The 21,468-nt window shown below is 40.6% G+C and overlaps 1 protein-coding gene across 3 annotated transcripts in view; it reads right to left on the bottom strand.

Annotated features, from left to right (window-relative positions):
• abtb1 (ankyrin repeat and BTB (POZ) domain containing 1) overlaps positions 1 to 21,468 on the bottom strand; it is a 76,631-nt gene that overhangs the window by 32,057 nt on the left and 23,106 nt on the right. For all 3 annotated transcript variants that reach the window (XM_059943940.1, XM_059943939.1, XM_059943941.1), the window contains 6 exons: positions 21,223 to 21,278; positions 15,827 to 15,971; positions 13,434 to 13,593; positions 9,167 to 9,212; positions 2,516 to 2,632; positions 123 to 238 (listed from right to left, as the gene is read on the bottom strand). In XM_059943940.1, the coding sequence (XP_059799923.1) occupies positions 123 to 238; positions 2,516 to 2,632; positions 9,167 to 9,212; positions 13,434 to 13,593; positions 15,827 to 15,971; positions 21,223 to 21,278 (640 nt within the window). The remainder of the gene's footprint in view (positions 1 to 122; positions 239 to 2,515; positions 2,633 to 9,166; positions 9,213 to 13,433; positions 13,594 to 15,826; positions 15,972 to 21,222; positions 21,279 to 21,468) is intronic.

Here is a 21,468-nt window from a genome sequence, read left to right on the forward strand (position 1 = left end):
GTGCATTTATTCCAATATCTGTAATCTGACTTTTCCTAACCTTCTCTATTTCAGGAAAAAATTAATCATTCAAAATCTTCTGAAACCCTTTGCAAAATATACTTTAATAAGACAAGACTTACCCTGAGCTCAGGTGGCAGGGCACAATCTGCAAGCATGGCCAAATCGTCTTGTAGTCTGCAATTCTCTTGAGGTTCCAAAGTTAAGATTTTCACCCAGGTCCCAGGTTTTGAAGAGACTGTATTAAAAAAAATACAACCGCTCTACCAACCTCTTAAAGTATTCCTTAGTCATTTTTATTTTTATATTGCATTCATGTTCATTTCAAAGCAATTAAGTACTTCAGAAGTAGCATCACACTTGTAATGTAGGAAAATGCAATGTGCTAACAACCAGATAATTTCCAATAGTGATGTTGGGTGTGGGATAAATACCAAAACACTGGGAATTACTTCACTGCTCTTTTTAAAACCATGCTATAAGATTATTTCTACTGAATTATAGAGTAATACAGCAGGGAAACAGGCCTTTTGGCCCATCTATTGTATGCTTATCAATTTGTCCCATCCAAGCTAATCCCATTCACCAATGTTTAGCCCATAAACCTCAAAGCCTTTCCTACCCACATACCTGTCCACTGTCTCTTAAAAGTTATTGTATTTGCTCAACCACTTTATCTGGAAGCTCAATTCACATATGTGCCACCCTTTGTGTGAAAACATTGCCTCTCAAATTCTCTTTTAAATCTTTCCCCTCTCACCTGAAACTTATGGCCTCCGAGTTCTTGATTCTCCAACACTGGGAAAAAATGTCCTCACCACAAACTAAAATAGACTTTGTTGATTTTAATTGTGTACTTTCTAGTAAAAAGTCATGTACAATTTATGTTTAAGTTATGTTTTTCCTCAAGAATGCTGCTTATCTGATGTCCTTTGCCTGGGACGCTGCTGCAAGTAAGATTTTCATTGCACCTGTGCAGATGACAATAAAGTCGACTTTGACTTTAATTATCTGATCACATAAAGGATAGAGCTGTCTGCAGATTAGCTGCCACACTTCCCACATCACAGAACAGTGATATATTAATTATAGAGCACGTGGGAAGATCCTGCAAGTAATGAAGTGCCATCTTTATCTTCAGATTCTGTAACCAAGGAAGCTTATAGGACACAAAAAAGTATGGCACAATACAGGCCCTTCAGCCCACAATGTTGTGCCAACCGTTTAACCGATTCAAAGATAAGACTATAATTCATAAAAGCAGAATTCGGCCATTTGGTCCATCAAGTCTTCTCCACCATTCCATTATATATGATTTATTATCCACCTCAATCCCATTCTCTTGCTTCTCCCCATAACTAATCAAGAACCTATCAACCTCTGCTTAGGTATACCCAATGACTTGCCCTTCACAGCCAATGAATTCCAGATACACCACCATTTGCCTAAATTCCACTGATACGCCACTCTCTGGCTAAGGATCAAGTTAACTCTTCCCTCCCACATAGACCTCCAGTATCTTATGGCCACTGGAAACATATTTTGCTTTGGAGATTTCAGTGATTTAGTACATTGAATACAAGCAGTCCCCAAGTTACGTACGAGTTCCATTCCTGAGTCCGTCTGTAAGTCGGATTTGTACGTAAATCGGAACAAGTACATCCGGTATTATTTAGCGTCAGTTAGTCAAATGTTTGTCTTAGTATATAGTATATATTTTACCTTTCCATGCATATAAAATATTTAAGAAACATATGTATTCCAATAATTAAATCACTGCGTTGCTCAGTAATAATTGTAGCTTTCATCGGGGCAGGGCCTTTCACATGCTCCATTATTCTCACTTTATTCTTTAAAATTGTTCCGATCATTGACCAACTGTAGCCTAATGCTTTTCCAATGACTGATAGCATTTCAGCTCTTTCCAAATGCTTTATTATTTCCACTTTATTTTCAATCGCGATCACTTCCAATCAATGGAACAGAAACACTGCGGGCGGCAGGTCCCGTTCTCCGCCAACTCCCGAGGTCTGCTGGGTCCTAAGGACCACCGCACTGAATTCCCCAGGTCCGCACTGAGACAGGTTAAATGGGACAAGTGGGGGCTGTGCTGGGTTTGGGTACTGTATTTGATCCTCCACAATATTCCGCGTGGGAATTTAAACTGGAGGTGGCAGTGTTTTTTTTAACGAGGTCGAGTTGTGCGCTCAATATCACCCTGGCACAGATGGTACAGGAGTCACTGGATTGACTTAAACCCAGCATGGGAGCGGTCTGTCACTGGATCGAACTCGGGAAACTCCATTCTCCAGTCCGGCGCTGATCTCACTGCGCCACCATGGATGGATCTTGCTAAGAAAAATTTAAGCCAAATACAAAGTTACACACTCAACACAGTGTCAAAGGCAACGACTTAAAATGGCGGACAGCGTTCTCCTTCCTTGGTTCATAAGTACGAGTTGACTGCAAGTCGGACGTTCGTAACTCGGGGACCACCTGTACTGTAAGAACTTACCAAACTCGTACACTTTCTTGCATTTCCTTTCTACTTCACCGATAAGCTCTTCTAATTTGCACTGCTTTGCCAAGATTTTAAAATCTTCCACATTTTCCATTTCAATGTCTAGGCGGCCTGTGGAAACAAAAAAAACAAGAAAACAGTTACATGACTTAAAGTGAGAATCAAAATTAAACTTCACTTGGAAAAGATGGGTCACTAAATAAAACCATACAAACACCCCAGGAGAACAGAGACTGCACAAATGAGCGAACACAAAGTTGACTAATTAAAATACAGAAAGTGTTCAAGGTAAAATGACTAGAAACTGCATAAATTATATGGCAAATTATTAAATGGGCGCAGGAATATTAACTTGGAAGTTCAGCTGCATATAGATTGTCACTAACATAATTTGTAATATTTGTTGCTTTGTGGCAGCGATACAACGTAGGGTTAACAAATTACAGTAATCACAATAAAAGGTAACGTTTATTTGGTTCAGAAGGCCTGACCTAGATGCCGACCATGCTGCTGCTTTCTACTCAGAGGCACCGGAGTTGGTGCCTTCGAATTGGCTTGAAGGCAGCATGCAGTGAGACCACGAGTGACTGTCTTGGACATTTCTTTTGCAATTGCAAGGCCCTGTTGGACATTGTTTGTATCAAACCTGCTTCACTTGTTTGGTGGTGAGACTGCAGTGTTGCCTCGGTTGTAGCTTGGACTAAGCCTCAGTCCTCGGGCTTGCATTGCAGTGTGGTGTACAGGCTCAGTGGGGGGCTTCTAGTGGTGGATCAGTGGAATTACAGGCTGGACTGCCAGGAACCATCAATTCGGAGGAACTTGGTCTAAAAATTTGTTGTCTTACATCACTATGTTCTTTTTTTCCTTCTCACTATTTTAAATACACATGTATGTTTTTGCACCTTGGCTCCAGAGGAACGCTGTCTCATTCAGCTGTATCCATGTATGGTTTGAATGACAATTAAACTTGATTTGATTTGAAAATTGCTGAAGATAAATGCTGAGCTGGTAAAGTTATTTTAAAAATGCTCACAGCGTTATAACATAGAACATAATGTAGAACAGTACAGGTCCTATGGCCTACAATGTTTTACTGACCTTTCAACCAACTCTAAGACCCATCTAACCCTTTCTCCCACATAGTCTTCCATTTTTCTTTCATCAATATGTCTATTTATGAGTCTCTTGGCTTTATAAATATAAACATAAATACAAAAGCAAGAAATTTATTATAAAACTTTTTTTAAATGTCTGGATTGTGATAGAGTTTCTTGTAACTTAAAAAGTTACATTTCCAAAGTCATCAGGCTGATCAACAACTTACCCACCTGCAACACACCGCCACCACATACAGACCATCCAGCATCACTTTATACATGTACAATCAGTCTTGTATATAAGTTATTTGTACATTGTCTTTTATAGGATTGCTTTTATATTTATATTGTGTTTTTATTGTGTTCTTCATGCTTATTGTGTTTTTTTATGCTGCAGCATATCCAGAGTAACAATCAATTCATTCTTCTTTACACTTGTATATTAAACAAATACAATAAGCAATCTTGAATCTTGAATTACTGGTAAAAATGTCTAAGAAAGTCAACTGGAATGGCGCTAGTTTAAGGCGCCTATTAAAAAGGGAAAAAACAGAAATCAAAATTATTCTCTTTAATGTAGAAAACTAAAAAAAGATTAATTTAAAAGGTCTTCAAGTTTACAAAGGGCTTTGACAGACAGATCTTTGTACAAGTTACAAAACAGAATGTATTACAAATTCAGAACTGCAGAAGGAGCTAATATGCTATCCACGCTCTACAGCTCTTCCATTTCCATGCCTTCAATCTTGATGACACCTCCATTATGTTGCATCTTATTAAATGTGTTTTGAAGGTTCACATTATATACTGTAATATTAACTGCATTTCCCTCATCATTTCCTATTTGATCAAAAATTCTATCAGCCTACTTGCTCACAATTGCATTTAACAAATCCATGTTGGCTTTGTGTCATCAATCTTCACTTGTTACTGGGACTTAAGGACCTGAGTTATAGGGAAAAGTTGATTAGGTTAGGACTTTATTCCCTGGAGCGTAAGAGAATGAGAGGAGATTTGATAGAGGGAGTCAAAGTTTTGAGGGGTATAGATAGAGCAAAAGCAAACAGGCTTTTTCCAATGAGATTTGGTGAAAATACAGCTAGGCCATAGGCTAAGGGTAAATGGTGAAATGTTACAGCGGAAACTGAGAATGATGTTTTCACTCAGAGGATGGTGCGAGTGTAGAACAAGCAGTCAGCAGAAATGGTGGTGACAACGTTTGAGAAGCTTCTATAGGTCAGTGAATGGAAGGATACAGAGGGCTATGCACCACGTGAGTCGATGAGACTAGGAAGAATAACAGTTCGGCACAGATTAGATGGGCCAAAGGGCTTGTTTCTATGGTGTAGTGCTCTGTGACTCTATGACATTGCTTTATAAAATTCAGAATCAGAATTAGAATCAGGTTTAATATCACTAGCTATGTTGTGAAATTTGTTGTTATGGAGTAGCAGTACACTGCATACATAATAAAAAAAAGTATAAACTACATTAAGAAATGTATATATAAAAAGTTAAATTAAATAAATAGTGCAAAAAGAGATTTTAAAAAAGTGAGGTAGTGTACATAGATTCATTGTCCATTCAAAAATCTGATGGCAAAGAAGAGGGAAGTGTTGCAAAAATCTTGAATGCGTGCCTTAGTTATTTCAGTTAGAGATGCAGCGCATCGAGCCGCACCATATAGCAACTCCCCTGTTTAACCCTTACCTAATCACGGGATAATGTACAATGACCAATTAACCTACTAAATGACAGGTCTTTGGAATGTGGTATGGAACTGGAGCACTGGAGGAAACCCACGCGTTCACAGGAAGAACATACTAACTCCTCACGGATGATAATGAAACTGAACTCCAACACCCAAGTTGTAATAGTGTCACGCTAACCACTATGCTACCGTGGCACCCAGACTCCTGGGTATCAATGAGAAGAGGACATGTCGTGGGTGATAGATACCACCTTTTTGACACTGACAGAGTGACTTGGCATCTGGTTTTGAAAATAGTCTTCTGAATACAATCTTTCTTGAATCTGGGAAGTCTAATGCCCATGATGGAGCTGACTAAATTTATAACCCTCTGCAGCTTTTTCTGATCCTGTGCAGTCCCTCCAAAACAGATGGTTATGCAACCAGTTACAATGCTCTCCACCATACATCTGTAGAAATTTGCTAGAGTCTTTGGTAACATACCAAATCTCCTCAAACTCCTTATGAAACATAGCTGCTTTCTTGCCTTCTTTGTAATTACATGAACATGTTAGGCCCAAGATAAATCTTCAGAGATGTTCACACCCAGGAACTTGAAACTGCTCAACCTTTCCACTGCTGACCTCAACTTCTCTCAGCTTCGCCTTCCTGAAGTCCAAAAGCAATTTCTTGGACTTAATGATGTTAAATGCAAGGTTGTTGTTGCAACACCACTCAACCAACTGAACTACCTCACTTCTGTATGCCTCCTCGTCACCATCTGAAATTCTGCCACCAAAAGTTGTGTCAGTAGAACATTTATAGATGACATCTGAGCCGTGCCTAGGTAACGGGTTTAAAGAGAATAGAGCAGTGGTCTCAGCACGCATCCTTAAGGTGTACAGGTGTTGACTGACAGCAAGGAGATGTTATTTCCAATCTGCACTGACTGTGGTCTCCCAGGGAGGAAGTCAAGGATCCAGTTGCAGAAGGAGGTACAGGCGCCCAGGTTTTGGAGCTTGTACTAAACACTGAGCTGGAATTAATAAACAGCTGAATTTTTTAAAAGTATGCATTTAAATAATGTTTCTCTCCTCATTTGAACATACTTGAAGCAAAATCACTCTGTCAGTGTCAGAATAACAACCACAATCGTATTCAGCTATTTATCAGATGTATTTCAAAACATGCATTCAGGTCCACTTTATTAGATTCACATGGTATTCATTAATGCAAATATTTAATCAAATATTAACTCAATGCAGAACAGCATGTAGATGGAGTCAAGAGATCCAGTTGTTGTTCAGACTAAACATCAGAGTGAGGAAAAAATATCATCAAGGTAACTTTGATATTTGAAAGAGTGTTGGTGCCAGATGGAGAGGATTGAGTATCTCAGAAACTTCTGATTTTCTGGGATTTTCACGCACAAAAGTTTCTAGAGTTTACAGACAATGATGCCAAAAAAACCCCGAAAAAATCCTGTAAGCATCAGTTCCGTGGGCAAAAATGCCTTGTTAATGAGAGTGGTCAGAGGAGATGGCCAGACTAGTCCCCGCCACTGCCTGTAAGAAGTTTGCATGTTCTCCCCATGACCGCATTGGTTTCCTCCAGGTCCTCTGGTTTCCTCCCACATTCCAAAGATGTACAAGTTGGTAAGTTAATTAGTCATGTAAATTGTCTCGTTATTAAGTTAGGATTAAATCGGGGTGGCATGGCTCAAGGGGCCAGAAAGGTTGGGGGGGAGGGGGGAGGGGGGGAGAGGAGGGGAAAGGAGGGGAGGGAGGGAGGGAGTGATGGATAAGTAGATAAACAAGCTGACAGAAAAGCAACAATAACTCAAATAATCACACTTTACAACAGTGGTGTGCAGCAGAGCATCTCTGATCACACCATACATCGAACCTTGAAGTGGATGGGCTACAGCAGCAAAGGACCACATTGGGTTCCACATCTGTGCCTAATGAAGGGGCTACAGAGTGTACAATGAAATGTATCACCTGTGTTAACAACCACCACTACCTAGTGATGTGCTGAGGCTAGCCCGCCAAGTGTCACTACACATTCCACCATTATAGCAAGCCCACAATGCTCAGTAAAACAGCACAGAACAAAACAAACCCCTTCCCTTCATCCCACCCACCCACACACATACAGAGTGTCCTCCAAATCTAGGACAGATCTCCAAGCCTCCGGTCTACAGGCTTCCAAATTGTACACAGCAAGCTTTCAAAAATAGCAACAAGTAAATTATAGACAGAGAAAATATCATTTCAGGACTGTGGAGATCTCTTCTCTCTTTTAATTAGGAGATCCTTTATATTCATCTGTGAGAGGTGTGGAGGGGGTGGAGAACATAGGTTTGGCTCTTCTGAAAGAAGGAAGGAGGTACAGGGGCCTTAGGTCCCACAGCACCAGGTTCAGGAACAGTTACTACCCTTCAACCATCAGGCTCCTGAACCAGCCTGAATAACTTCACTTACCTCAACTCTGAATTGATTCCACAAACTTACACACTGGGCACTGAAGTGTGTGGTAGAAGAAAGGGATCTGGAAATACAGCTCCATAATTCATTGAAAGTGGCATCACAGGTAGACAGGGTTGTAAAGAAAGCTTTTAGCACTTTGGCCTTCATAATTTAATGTATTGAGTACAGGAGATGGGATATTATGGTGCAATTGTATAAGACATTGATGAGGCCTAATTTGGAGTATTGTGTGCAATTTTGGACATCTACCCACAGGAAAGATGTAAATAAGGTTGAAAGAGTGCAGAGAAAAGTTATAAGGATGCTGCTGGGTCCGGAGGACCTGAGTTATAAGGCAAGACTGAATAGATTAGGATTGTATCCCTTAGAACATAGAAGATTGAGAGATTTACAAAATTATGAGGGGTATAGATAGGGTAAATGCAAGGAGGCTTTTTCCATTGAGGTTGGGTGGGACCACAACCATGGCCATGGGTTGACGGTAAAAGGTGAAAAGTTTAAGGGGAACATGAGGGAAATCTTCACTCAGAGGGCTGTGAGAGTGTGGAATGAGGTGCCAGTGCAAGTGGTGCATGTGAGCTCAATTTCAATATTTAAGATTAATTTGGATAGGTACACGGACAGTAGGAATATGGAGAGTTATGACCCCAGTGCAGGTCGATGGAAGTAGACAGTTTAAATAGTTTAGGCATGAACCAGATGGGCCAAAAGGACTGTTTCTGTGCTGAACTTCACTATGACTAACCTATGGACTCACCTTCAATGACTCATTTTCTCAGGATGCATGTATTAATTATTTTTTTAAATATTTGCACATTCTTTTTGCACATCAGTCAGGCTTTGTGTGTAGATTTTAAATGTATCTCAGGGTAGTAAGTGGTGACATACATATTTTCATAATAAATTTACTTTGAACTTCTGAATTTTAAATGTAGAGCACCTCTCCCTCAGGAGCACGTCTGAAATATACAACAGTATTTTTGGTCAAATGGCTAGTGTAAAACTTGAAGGTAGAACCTTTTGTCTCAGAGGCAACAGTATACATTAAGTCAGTTATCACCTATATTCGAGTATCTCCAAGTACAGTATTTTAGTTCCAAGTATTAGGGTGGCGTAGTGGTTAGACCAACCTTTATAGCACCAGCGACCTGGGTTCAATTCCCGTAAGGAGTTTGTATGTTCTCTCCATGACCATGTGGATTTCCTCCGGGTGCTCCAGTTTCCTCCCACAGTTTAAAGACATGCCAGTTGGTAGGTCATTATAAATTACCCCATTAAATTGGGGGTTGCTGAATGGGCATGGCTTGAAGGCCAGAAGGGCATATTCTGTGCTGTATCTCAATAAATATATTCATGCAAAGTTTAGTACCTGTGTATAAATACTGCAGGATTGCCCTGAAGGCCATTGGATTAATCTGTGGGAAAGAGAGAAAGATTTTAAAACATATATACTTAATTTCATGCTACTCTGGTGAAATAAATAATCCAGCATTATCAAATATTTAAAACCTAAAAACTGTAGAAACTAGAAATTGGCTACAATAGAACATGCCATAAACACTTAGCAGGTCAGGCAGCATCTGCAGAAAGAGTAACAGATTTAATGGTGCAGCTTGATGACTACTCATCAGGGTAACATACACAAAATGCTGGGCAAACTCAGGAGGTCAGGCAGCATCTGCGGAGAGGAATAAAGAACATGCTTTTTGGGCCAAGACCCTTCATCAGGACCTTCATCAGCCTGCAAAGTTGGCTCTTTATTTCCCTCTACAGGTGCTGCCTGACCTGCTGAATTCCTCCAGCAGCGTCACCCCAGATTTCCAGCATCTCTTGTGTTTATGGCTACTCTTTAGAACTAGGAAAGAGAGGAAACAACAGTTTTAAGTTGCTGAAGTGGTGGGAGAGGGGTGCATAAGGACAAAGAAAAGCCAAAATTGTTATGGTGATAAGTGGTGAAGAGGTTATCTTGATGTTCATTTAATAAATGCAGTTAGAGAAAGACAGGAAAACAAAGGGTCATATCGAAATCTGAAATACAGGTCACTGGTGGGCGATCCTACTCTTAGAGTCATACAGTTCAGAAATGGACCATTTGGTCCTCTTTGCCCATGCTGACCTTTTTGCCCACCTGATTCATATCCTCCTGTGCCTCAAGTGCCCAGTCTCTGATACAGAGTAACTGTATCGGAAACACACACAGATCAGCAGCGCAATAAAGGGAGGAAAAACTGAGTTAGTATTACATGGATAAAATTTTCTTTAGAAGAGCTGCTACAGCATTATAGAAGAAGAAGGAGAAAGCCCTTAACTCCGAGTGGAGTCATCGGGACGCCATCACGACAGTGTTTTTTTCTAGGAGGCTTTCTTATTTTTACGAGGCCGAATTGCTAGCTTGATGCTCAACCCAGCACGGATGGAAGGCATGCAAGGGAACTGTCTGGATTCGTACTCAGGAGCCTTTGCTCCGAAGTCTAGTGCTGATGCCAGTACACCACCAGCCAGGAACAGCGTTATAGAGTCATCTGCAATTTGTTGAAACTTCAGTATCGCTGTGTTCCACCTCACCGTCCCACCATATTCAACAGATCAATCTTGTATTGTTTTCCTTGTTCTGCCTCAATGCACTGTTGCAATGACATGATCTGTACGGACGGCATACAAAACAAAGTTTTTCCGCTGTACCTCAGTACACGAGACAGTACTAAACCAACTGCAATTCAGTTTCTATCACCTTCAACAAGATTCAGAATCAGGTTTATCATCACTGACATACATTGCAAAATGTGTTGCTTTGCAGTAGCAATACAGTGCAATACATTAAAATGCAATGTTTTAGAATAAGAATTTTAAAAATTACGCAAAAAGGGAGCAAAATAGTGAGGTCGTGTTCAGAAATCGAACAGCAGAGAGAAAGAAGCCATTCCTAAAGAGTTGAACATGGGTCTTCAGGCTCCTGTACCTCCTCCCTGATGGTAGTAACAAGAAGAGGGCATATACTGGATGGTGAGGGTCCTTCATGATAGGACCTGATAATGTGGTGCGTCGGTGCACTGACGTAATGAAAAGATCTGTCTGGATAGCATGCAAAACAAAGTTTTTCACTATCTCAGTGAATGTGGCAATAACTAATTCCAATTCAGTTTTTCTACCACCTTCAACAAAATTCTACAACTGGACACATCTCCTGCCCTGCTTTCTCAGTACTCCAAGAGGGATTACTCTTCCATCTCTCCATTCTCCACCAAGCATACAACCTGATGACAGATGAGTGGATGACAACCACCAGATGGCAGACTAACTAAATTGAGAACAAGTCAACAGCACCTTTGCAGGAATAAGTGAGGAACAGAATATGCATGACTACTGGTTAATGACCACAGTTTTAATTAAAATTCAACTATCATCTAAAAAGAGAGTCCTATTCTGCCAAATCTGCAAGTTATTATCACAAAAAGCTGACAACGTTAAGTAACAGCCATATTATGGAGGTTCAGGTATTGGAGATTCACCCTTATGAAAGAACATAAAAAATAAGAGGAGGAGGAGTCAACCATCTGGCTGGTTGAACATGTTCCATCATTCAATAAGATCACGGCTGACCTGGCTGTGGGTTTAGCCGCGCTAATCTGCCTTTTCCCTAAAGTCCTTAATTCCCCTCCTACGCAAAAATCTGTGTCTTATTTATATTTATTTTTTATTATCATTATTTCTTTCTTTTTGTATTTGCACAGTTTGTTGTTTTTTGCACTCTGATTGAACACCCAAGTTTGTGTGGTCTTTCATTGATTTCATTATGGTTATTATTCTATAGATGTATTGAGTATGCCCACAAGAAAATGAATCTCAGTGTTGTATATGGTGACGTATATGTACTTTGATAATAAATTTGCTTTGAAATTTGAATATATTTATCCTTTTTTGCTCCCCTGGGCAGAGAATTCTACTGATTCACTACTCTCTGGAAAAAGCATTTTCTCCTCATTTCTATCGTAAATCTATTCCCCTAAATCTTAAGGCTATGTTTCTTAATTCTAATCTCACTTCAGTGTAAATAACTTTCCTGTCTATATCTTATCTATCCCTTTTACAATAAAACAGAAGAGATTTCTATAAGACCCCCTCTCATTCTTCTGAATTCCAGCAAGTATAGTCCTAAGCAGCTCAATCTCCTCATCGCCAGATCAGCCTGGAAAAACTCCTTTGCACTGCCTCCAAAGCCAGTATGTCTTTTCTCAAAGAAACCACAATTGTACATAGTACTCCAGGTGTGGTCTTGCCAGTACACTGTATGATTGCAGCATAACTTTCTTGCTCTTTAGAAAACATAGAAACATAGAAAACCTACAGCACAATACAGGCTCTTCGTCCCACAAACCTGAGCCGAACATGTCCTTACCTTAGAAATTGCGTAGGGTTACCCATAGCTCTCTATTTTTCTAAGCTTCATGTACCTATCTAGGAGTCTTTTAAAAGATCCTATCATATCCACCTCCACCACCATCGCTGGCAGCCCATTCCACCCACTCACCACTCTCTGCGTAAAAAACTTACCCAATGTCTCCTCTGTACCTACTTCCAAGCACCTTAAAACTGTGCCCTCTCGTGCTAGCCATTCTAGCCCTGGGAAAAAGCCTCTGACTATCCACATGATCAACGTCTCTCTCATCTATGCACTTCTATCAGGTCACCTCTCATCCTCTGTCACTCCAAGGAGAAAAGACCCAGTTCACTCAACCTATTCTCATAAGGTATGCTCCCCAATCCAGGCAACATCCTTGTAGCTCTCCTCCGCATCCTTTCTATAGTTTCCACATCCTTCCTATAGTCAGGTGACCAGAACTGAGCACAGTACTCCAAGTGGGATTTGACCAGGGTCCTATATAGCTGCAACGTTACTTCTTGGCTCCTAAATCAATCCCACAATTGATGAAGGCTAATTTAATTCAATCCCTCTGACACTTGATGTCAACATTCCATTTATCTTCTTGATATTTACTAGCAAAAAAATCTGAATAAGCAAAAATCAGAATAAAAAATTGTTCCAACAAAATTTATGTGAAAATGAGAAAGTAATTTTTAAAAAATATATAATTTTTGTTTCAACCTGCATTTCTTGATGCATGTGCCTATGATGCAGCTTCACATTACTGCAACTCACGATGTGAAATACCTTCCAGAAATGCAACCCAACCATAAGACTTGCGAACCACTTAACGGTTAAGACTTTAATCCCTGGTACGCAGAAGATTGAGAGGAGATTTGATAGAGGTACATAAAATTATGAGGGGTGCAGATAGGGTAAATGCAAGCAGGTTTTTTCCACTGAGATTGGGAGAAACTAGAACTAAAGGTCATAGGTTAAAGGTGAAAGGTGAAATGTTTAAGGGGAACCTGAAAGAGAACATCTTCCCTCAGAGGGTGGTGAGAGTGTGGAATGAGCAGCCAGCACATGTGGTGGATGTGGCATGTAAGCACTTAAGAGAAATTTGGACAATAGTCTGGGTGCAGATCAATGGCGCTGGGCAGAATAATACATGAGCCAAAAGGCCTGTTCCTGTGCTGCAGTACTCTATGAATCCATGACAATTATTCTGAGATATGAAGTATTTGCACTGGTACACAATGCATTAACTTACCAGTGGATGCTTAAGGGCTATCGCCTTCTTTCCCTTCCACTTAGTCTGAAACATTTCTGCAAAATACGTTGAGCGTGCATTCAGCACACAGCAATGGGCTCGGAACATCTCACCATGAACTAGGAAGGAAATGTCACTGTAAAGTCCCTGTTCCAATAACCTGATCAAGAAAAAGGAAGAATAGTAAAACTGGTTTAGTACTGTCACATGTACAGTGAAACACTGTTTTACATGCCATCCATACAGATCAATTCATCACATCAGTATGCTAAGTACAAAGGTAAACAATAAAAGAATGCAGTTGTTTGTGTTACAGTTACAGTTGCAGAGAAATTGCAGTGCAAGCAGAAAGTGAGGAGCAAGCCATTAAAGAGTAGATTATAAGTTTGTGTCCTTAATGCACAATAGTCCCCTTGTACAATCAGATGGACTCTTAACCTCGCAACACACAAAATGCTGGAGGAATTCAGCGGATCAGGCAACATCCATGGAAATGAATAAACATTTGACATTTCAGGACAGGTCCCTTCTTCAGAACTTGAAAGGCAAGGGGAAAAGCCAGAATAAAAAGGTGGGGGAAAGGGAAGGAAGACTAGCTAGAAGATAATAGGTGAAGCCAGATGGATGGGAAAGGAATCTGATAAGAGTGAAGAATGGACCATGGGAAGAAGGGAAGAACAAGGGACCCCAGGGACAAGTGACAAGGAGAAGAGATGAGGCCAAAGTGGAGAACAGAGGACGGAATATAAGACATTGTTCCTCCACCCTGAGAGTGGCCTAATTATGGTAGAAGAGGAGGCCATGGACTGACATGTCAGAACAGGTATGAGGATAGGAATTAAAATTGCCGCCAGTGGGAAATTCTGCTTTGGCAGATAGAGTGAAGGTGCTCAACAACACAATCCCCCAATATTCGTCAGGTCTCACTAATGTGGAGGAGGCGGCAACATTGGGAGTACCAGATAGAAAAGACAACTCCAACAGATTCGCAGGGAAAGTGCATTTCACCTGGAAGGACTGTTTGGAGGCCTAAATGGAGGTGAGGGAGGAGGTGAATGAGCAAATATAACATTTCTGTGGCCTGCAGGGATGTGTCACAGGAAGAGATTAGTGAGGAGGAGACAAAGATGAGTTTACTGGTAGGATCCCATTGAAGATGGTGGTCTTTGTGGCTAATGATATGTTGGATGCACAGGCTAATGAGTGGTAGGTGAATGAGGGGAGATTTAAAAGAGGTATACAAAATTATGAGAGGTGTAAATAGGGTGAATGGATGCAGGCCTTGGGTGAGACTAGGATTAGAAGTCATAGGTTTAGGGTGAAAGGTAAATTATTTAAAGGGGATCTCAGGGGTACTTCTTCGCTCAGAGGGTGGAGCGAACGTGAAATGAGCAGCCAGTGGAAGTGGTGGATGCAGGATCAACTGCTACTTTTAGAGAAGTTTGGATAAGTACTTGGTCTGCAAACTGGCCCAAGCATTTCCACAGACATGCAGGTACATGACCCCACTTCACACTGCTACCCCATCCCTCCCCTAGGCCCAGGATTCCTTTCAGCACTTTGTAGCTGTGCTGCCCTGCACTGCACTCATTAAATCATGAAACATTTCACATTTTCAAACTCTTGGACATTTGGGGTGGAGCGGCAGCACAGCAGCCAGCGTTCAGTATTCCATCCCCGCCAATATCTGAAAGGAGTTTGCAGGTTCTCCCTGTGACCGTGTGGGTTTTCTCCCACATTTCAAAGTAGTACAGGTTAAGGTTAGTAAGTTGTTGGCATGCTATGTTGGCAATAGAAGCATGATTGTTCGTGGGCTGCCCCCAGAACGATTCTCAGACTGCAATGGTCATTGACACAAACGATGCATTTCACTATATGTTTCAATGTACAAGCCACAAATCTCGCTCGCTTTACAAAAATAAAAGAAACAGGCATTCCAGAAGACTGAAAAGGCGAGAAACATGACCAAGACCATAACAGAGGAAAAATTGTACTAAGCCAAACGATACTTCAGATTTTGTTCCGACAAAGGGATTCCAAGGATGGTGACAAAAACAAAAGGAATTTGGAGAAGCCGAAAGCTGTGGAGAATAATCTGGTCTGTAGGTAATAGCTGTTATTGCTGGGACAAAGGGAATGGGTTGCATAAGGTCCCACTTGGTTGTGACCATGTCATATATATGAAACTTCTTCAAGGCCTCTCTCATTGGGCATATACAAAGAGTGGTCCTAAATGAAAATACGTGATCAGTCCCTTCGAAACTGCTCACAACGACTCCTCATTTTCTGGCAACACCTTGAAGGGAATTTTGACATGCCCTGATCCCACTGTTATAGGTCAAACAAGTGTACAACCTGCATGTCAGAACTATAAATTAAAATCGATATACTACCTTTGGAGAAAGTCATCATAATAATCCCTCTGCATACACTTGGCAGTGATCTGCTTGTAGTCCTTCAGTAATCTTCGAATGGAATCATTCAATGCACCGTACAAACATCGTTCCCCATCAAACGTATTGATTTCACATTTTGCTCCTGTAACAAGCAGACCTTCAGTTCAAGAAAGAATGCCTTTGGAATATTTGTCTTTGTTACTTCTCAAGGGTTATAAATATAACAACTAGAATAAATGTTAGCCTGATTAAATGAATGCCAACAGGTGAAATTGATTATTACTGTTCTAAACATTTAACATAGAACATAGAACAAACACTACAGCACAGTACAGGCCTTTGGCCCATGATGTTGTTCCAACCTTTACTCAAAGGTCAATCTAACCATTTCTTCCTACAAAGCCCTCCATTTTTCTTTCATATATATGCCTATCTTAAGAGTTTCTTAAATATGTTGAGTGTATCTGCCTCTCCCACCACCCCTGTTTCATACACCCATCACTCTCTGTGTAAAAAACCTATTTCAGACATCTCCCCCTCCTCCAAGAGGACGACAACCTTGTCTGGTTTGGAGGCTTGTGTGCCTCAATGACCCACAGAGCTACATTGGCTAGAGTCAGGGCTTTATGCTTTGGCTTTTTGTAGGGTCATCCATTCCAAACAGGTCAAAGGGTAGAGGCCAGACTGAGAGTGGTCAACTGGTTGTCCAGGTTCGGGGGTTCAACTCAGGGCTAAAAACAATAACTGGTAAAACAAAATGGTGATGGAAATAATAATGAAAAGTCCTTCTACATCTGAGTGTGATGGTATTCCTGAGTCTCCACCCGGGATAATATGACCGACAGTAGTGAAAACTGAGAGGAAGCTATCGACATGATGAAGGAAGCTGTGAACACCACCAGAGATGGAAGACTTTCATTGCTGCCCTAAACATCAATGGCGAAATGGACAGTAAGCTGACATCCCTCTATACTTTCCACCAATCATATTAAAAATTATGCCCTCTCATCCAGGTGTTCTGCCCTGGGAAAATGATTCTGGTTGAGAGCTGTATGATCTCAACAATACAATTATGGCACAATGAAACGCTTTATGGTTTATCATTTTTGCCTTACCATTATAAATTACTTTCCCCTCTCCCAAGTCATAATTCCTTTCCAACTGCAGAATTTCAATACCCTATCCTTCCCTATAACTGAATAAAGGTAAAGTTGCACTTGACAAATAAGTCTAAACTTTATGCAATTAGCACAACTTTCAGGGACAATATTTTACATAATTGGAGTTCAGTGTATGATATACTTAAATAAAATTAACCCATTAGGTTAGGTCAAGCTCAGTGCTTTACAGACATTTCAAGATTATTTAGCTTGGTTTGCCACAAAACAGGGGTTTGGATTATTACTGAATCATAGAAGTAGCAGCAATGAAATAGCATACACAGCTAACGGTAGAATAACGTAAATATCTTAAGAATATGTTAAAAGGGTTGTAAAACCTGCCCCTTTATTTTACAAATATTTTGCAATGGTCCACCTTACTGGCAACGTGACTCACATTGGTTATTTTCATAAGCAACGAACCTGCACTACACATGAGGACAAAACAATAGGGTAGCGGTTAGCATAATGTGACAGAGATCAGGGTTCAGTTCCTGCCGCTGTCTGAAAGGAGGTGGTATGACCACATGGGTCTCTTCCAGGTGCTCCAGTTTCCTCCCACACTCCAAAGACATACAGGTTAGGGTTAGTAAGTTGTGGGTGAGCTATGTTGGTGACGGAAGCACACTGACACTTGCAGGCTGCCCCGAACCCATCCTCAGAATGTGTTGGTTGTTCACGCAAAAGACTCATTTCACTGTGTGTTTTGATACTTCAGTTACATGTAACAAATAAAACCTTTATATTTATGAATTGTGTCAAACTGTGTTATGAATCACACAGACTACATTTAAGAGAAGCCTCTACTAAAGTCCAAATAAAAAACAATAGCGTACTGGTTAGCGTGATGCTAATACAGCTCGAAGCGTCAGAGTTCTATCCTGGAGTCCTCTGTAAGGAGTTTGTACATCCTTCCCATGAAAAGTGTGGGTGTTCTCCAGGTGCTCCGGTTTCCTCCCATGGTACAAAGATGTACTGATTAGTAGGTTAATTGGTCATTGTAAATTGCCCTGTTATTAGGCTAGGGTTAAATCAGAGGTTCCATAGCTCAAAGGGCCATAAGGTCCTATTCCGCACTGTATATCCAAATAAAAATAACTAATAAATTAAAAATGTAACAAATGAGGTGCTGGAGGAACTCAGCGAGTCAGGCCACATCGGTGGAGTGAGATGGACAGTTGACATTTTGGACTGCCATCAGCACCTCTTCGGACTGCGTTGCTTGTTGATACAAACAACACATTTCACTGTATTTTCAAAGTACATGTGACAAATAAAGCTAATCTCTTTAGAAGTCAAGTGCTTCTTTCAGTCTATGGGATACAGATGGACACAGCAGGTCAATTAAATGCTTTATCTGATAATACATGTTCCCTCACCCAACCTAAGTTATATAGCAGATACATAAATTAGGAAAGGAGGCAAGATTCCTTAATTTTAAAAAAATGGGGTCAAGGCAGGGAGGAGAAAGGATTTCAGCTCAGAAAATGACATGGAATTAGTCTGGCTGGAAGAAAGAAAAGCACAAGGGGCAGCAAACATTGGCAGAAACTGTATCTAGACCTCCAAACAGAATTAACATTGACAGCATCATTTAAATCTGGAAAATAACAGAACTTTACAATAATCAATGGGGATTGATTACGTACATATAGACTAAACACAATTCATAGCAATATGAAGATTGAATTTATGAAGCAGAATAATATCCAGGTCAGCACGTGGAGAAAACAGAGGGAACAGGTTATTTTCAATTGAACTATGTAACAAAAAGATTCAAACATAAGACCAAAGGAGCAGAATTAGACCATTTTGGTCCATCAAGTCTGCTCTGCCTGATGATGATTCTCATCATGACTGATCCAATTTTCCTCTCAGCTCCAATCTCCATCCATACCCTGATCAATCAAGAATCTATCAAACTCTGCCTTAAATATATATAAAGACAGTGTACAAGTCAATGCTCTGTGGGTTAAAGGGCTTTTAGTGACCACAATACAACATTTATTGTATTTATTGAGATACTGCACGGAACAGGCCCTTCCGAACCTTTGAGCCATGCTGCACAGCAATTCCCTGACTTAACCAGGGACAGAAAGGAGGTTCTGTCAGCCTGATAGAGATACCCACATGGTGTGTTGCCTCCCAGGTGCCAGGGTATGGGATGTCTTGGATCGAGTGCAGAATATTCCGAAGGTGAACAGACAGAAGTCTTGGTACACGTTGGTACCAATGACATAGGTAGAAAAGTGGAGAAGGTCCTGAAGAGAGAATGCAGGGAGTTAGGTAGGAAGCTGAAAAGGGTAGTGATCTCAGGATTGCTGCCTGTGCCATGTGCTAACGAACACAAGAATGGCATGATCAGGCATATTATTGCATGGCTGAGAGTCTGGTGTAGGGGGAAGGGCTTCAGATTCCAGGACCATTGGGGCCTCTTCTGGGGGTAGGTACGACCTGTACAAAAAGAACAGGTTACACCTGAACCCAAAGGGGTCCAATATCCTAGCAGGTAGGTTTAATAGAGCTGTAAGAGAGGGTTTAAACTAATTTGTTAGGGGGATGGGAACTGGAACAATAGGGCTGAGGAAGGGGAAAACAGAAATAAATCAAAGATAGCATGCAACAGAGATGATAGAAAAGACAAGCAGGAGATGACGCATAATCACAGTCAGTGGGATGAGTTACAGGGTAATAAAAGGTGTAGTGCAGTTAAAACAGAAAGCAACAAATACTGGACTGAAAGTGTTATATTTGAATGCACACAGCACAACAAATAAAATGGACGATCTTGAAATTCAGCTACAGATTGGCAAGTATGACACAGTGGCCATCTCTGAAGCTTGGCTAAAGGGTGGCTGCCATGGGATGCTAAATGTCCAAGGTTATATGGTGCATTGGGAAGATAAGTTGGTAGGCAGAGGGGGTGGTGTGGCCCTGTGTATAAGAAATAATATTAAAACATTAGAACGAGATGATATAGGATTGGAAGATGTAGAGTCTCTATGGGTTGAGTTAAGAAATAGCAAGGGTAAAAGGATCCTAATAACAGTTGTATACAGGCCTCCAAACTGCAGCCAAGATGTGGATTACAAATTCCAGCAAGAGGTAGAAAAGGCGTGTCAGAGGGCAATGTCATGATAATTGTCGGGGAGTTTAACATGAAAGTGAATTGGGAAAACCAGGCCAGTACTGGACCTCGAGAGAGAATTTGTAGAATGTCTAAGGGATGGCTTTTTAGAACAGCTTGTTTTTGAGACCATAGGGGTTCAGCTGTGCTGAATTGGATGTTGTGCAATGATCCACATTTGATAAGAGAGCTTAAGGTTAAGAAACCATTAGGAAACAGTAATCACAATATGATTGAGTTCACTTTGAAATTTGAGAAGCAGAAACTAAAATCCAATGTGTCGGTATTTCAGTGGAATAAAGGAAATTACAATGGTATAAGAGGGTATCTGGCCAAAGCTGAATGAAAAGGGACACTAGCATTAAGGACAGCAGAACAGCAATGGCTAGAGTTTCTGCAAAAAAATGAGGGAAGTGCATGTCAGATAGATTACAAATAAGAAAAAATTTTCGAATGGAAGAAGGACACTACCGTGGCTGACAAATGAAGTCAGAGCCAAAGTAAAAGCAAAAGAGAGGGAATAAAAAGAAGCCAAAGCTAGTGGAAATATATAGAGGATTGAGAAGCTTTTACAAACTTGCAGAAGAAAACTGAGGAGGTCATTAGGAAGGAAATGATGAAATATGAAAGGAAGCTGGTGACTAATATCAAAGAAGATACTAAAAGCTTTTTTAAGTATTAAAGGGTAAAAGAGAGCTGAGGGTAGGCATAGGACCAATAGCAAAAGATGCTGGAGATATTGTAATGAAAGACTCAGAGATGGTAGAGGAACTGAATGCATATTTTGCATCAGTCTTCACAGTGGAAGACATCTGCAGTATACCAGACATTCAAGAGTGTCAGGGAAATGAAGTTTGTGCAGTGAAAATTACAACTGAGAAGGTGCTCAGGAAGCTTAATGGTCTAAGGCTGGATAAATCTTCTGGAGCTGATGGAATGCACCCTTGGATTCTAAAGGGAGTAGTTGGAGAGATTGCGGAGGCACTAACAATGATCTTTCAGGAATCGATAGATTCTAGCGTTTCTGGATGGCCAGAAAAGTGCAAATATTACTCTGCTATTTACTATACTACTTTGCTGCCCTTAATGATTAAAAGCATACATACCACTTTCAAGTAAATATCGAACGAGTTCTTCATGTCCACACAGGCATGCATAGTATCTATTATACAGAAAGTGAAAGTAAAAATAATCAACAAAATTATAAAATCATTAAGTTGAATATTTTAAAATTGTCTTTAAATAAAGACGTTAAACGCAAGCAGGCTTTTCCACTAAGATTGGGTGGGACTATAAGATATAGGAGCAGAAGTAAGCCTTTCGGCCCATCAAGTCTGCTTCGCCACTCAATC

This window comes from Hypanus sabinus, chromosome 19 (assembly GCF_030144855.1).
Source record: "Hypanus sabinus isolate sHypSab1 chromosome 19, sHypSab1.hap1, whole genome shotgun sequence".
Classification (NCBI taxonomy): Eukaryota; Metazoa; Chordata; class Chondrichthyes; order Myliobatiformes; family Dasyatidae; genus Hypanus; species Hypanus sabinus.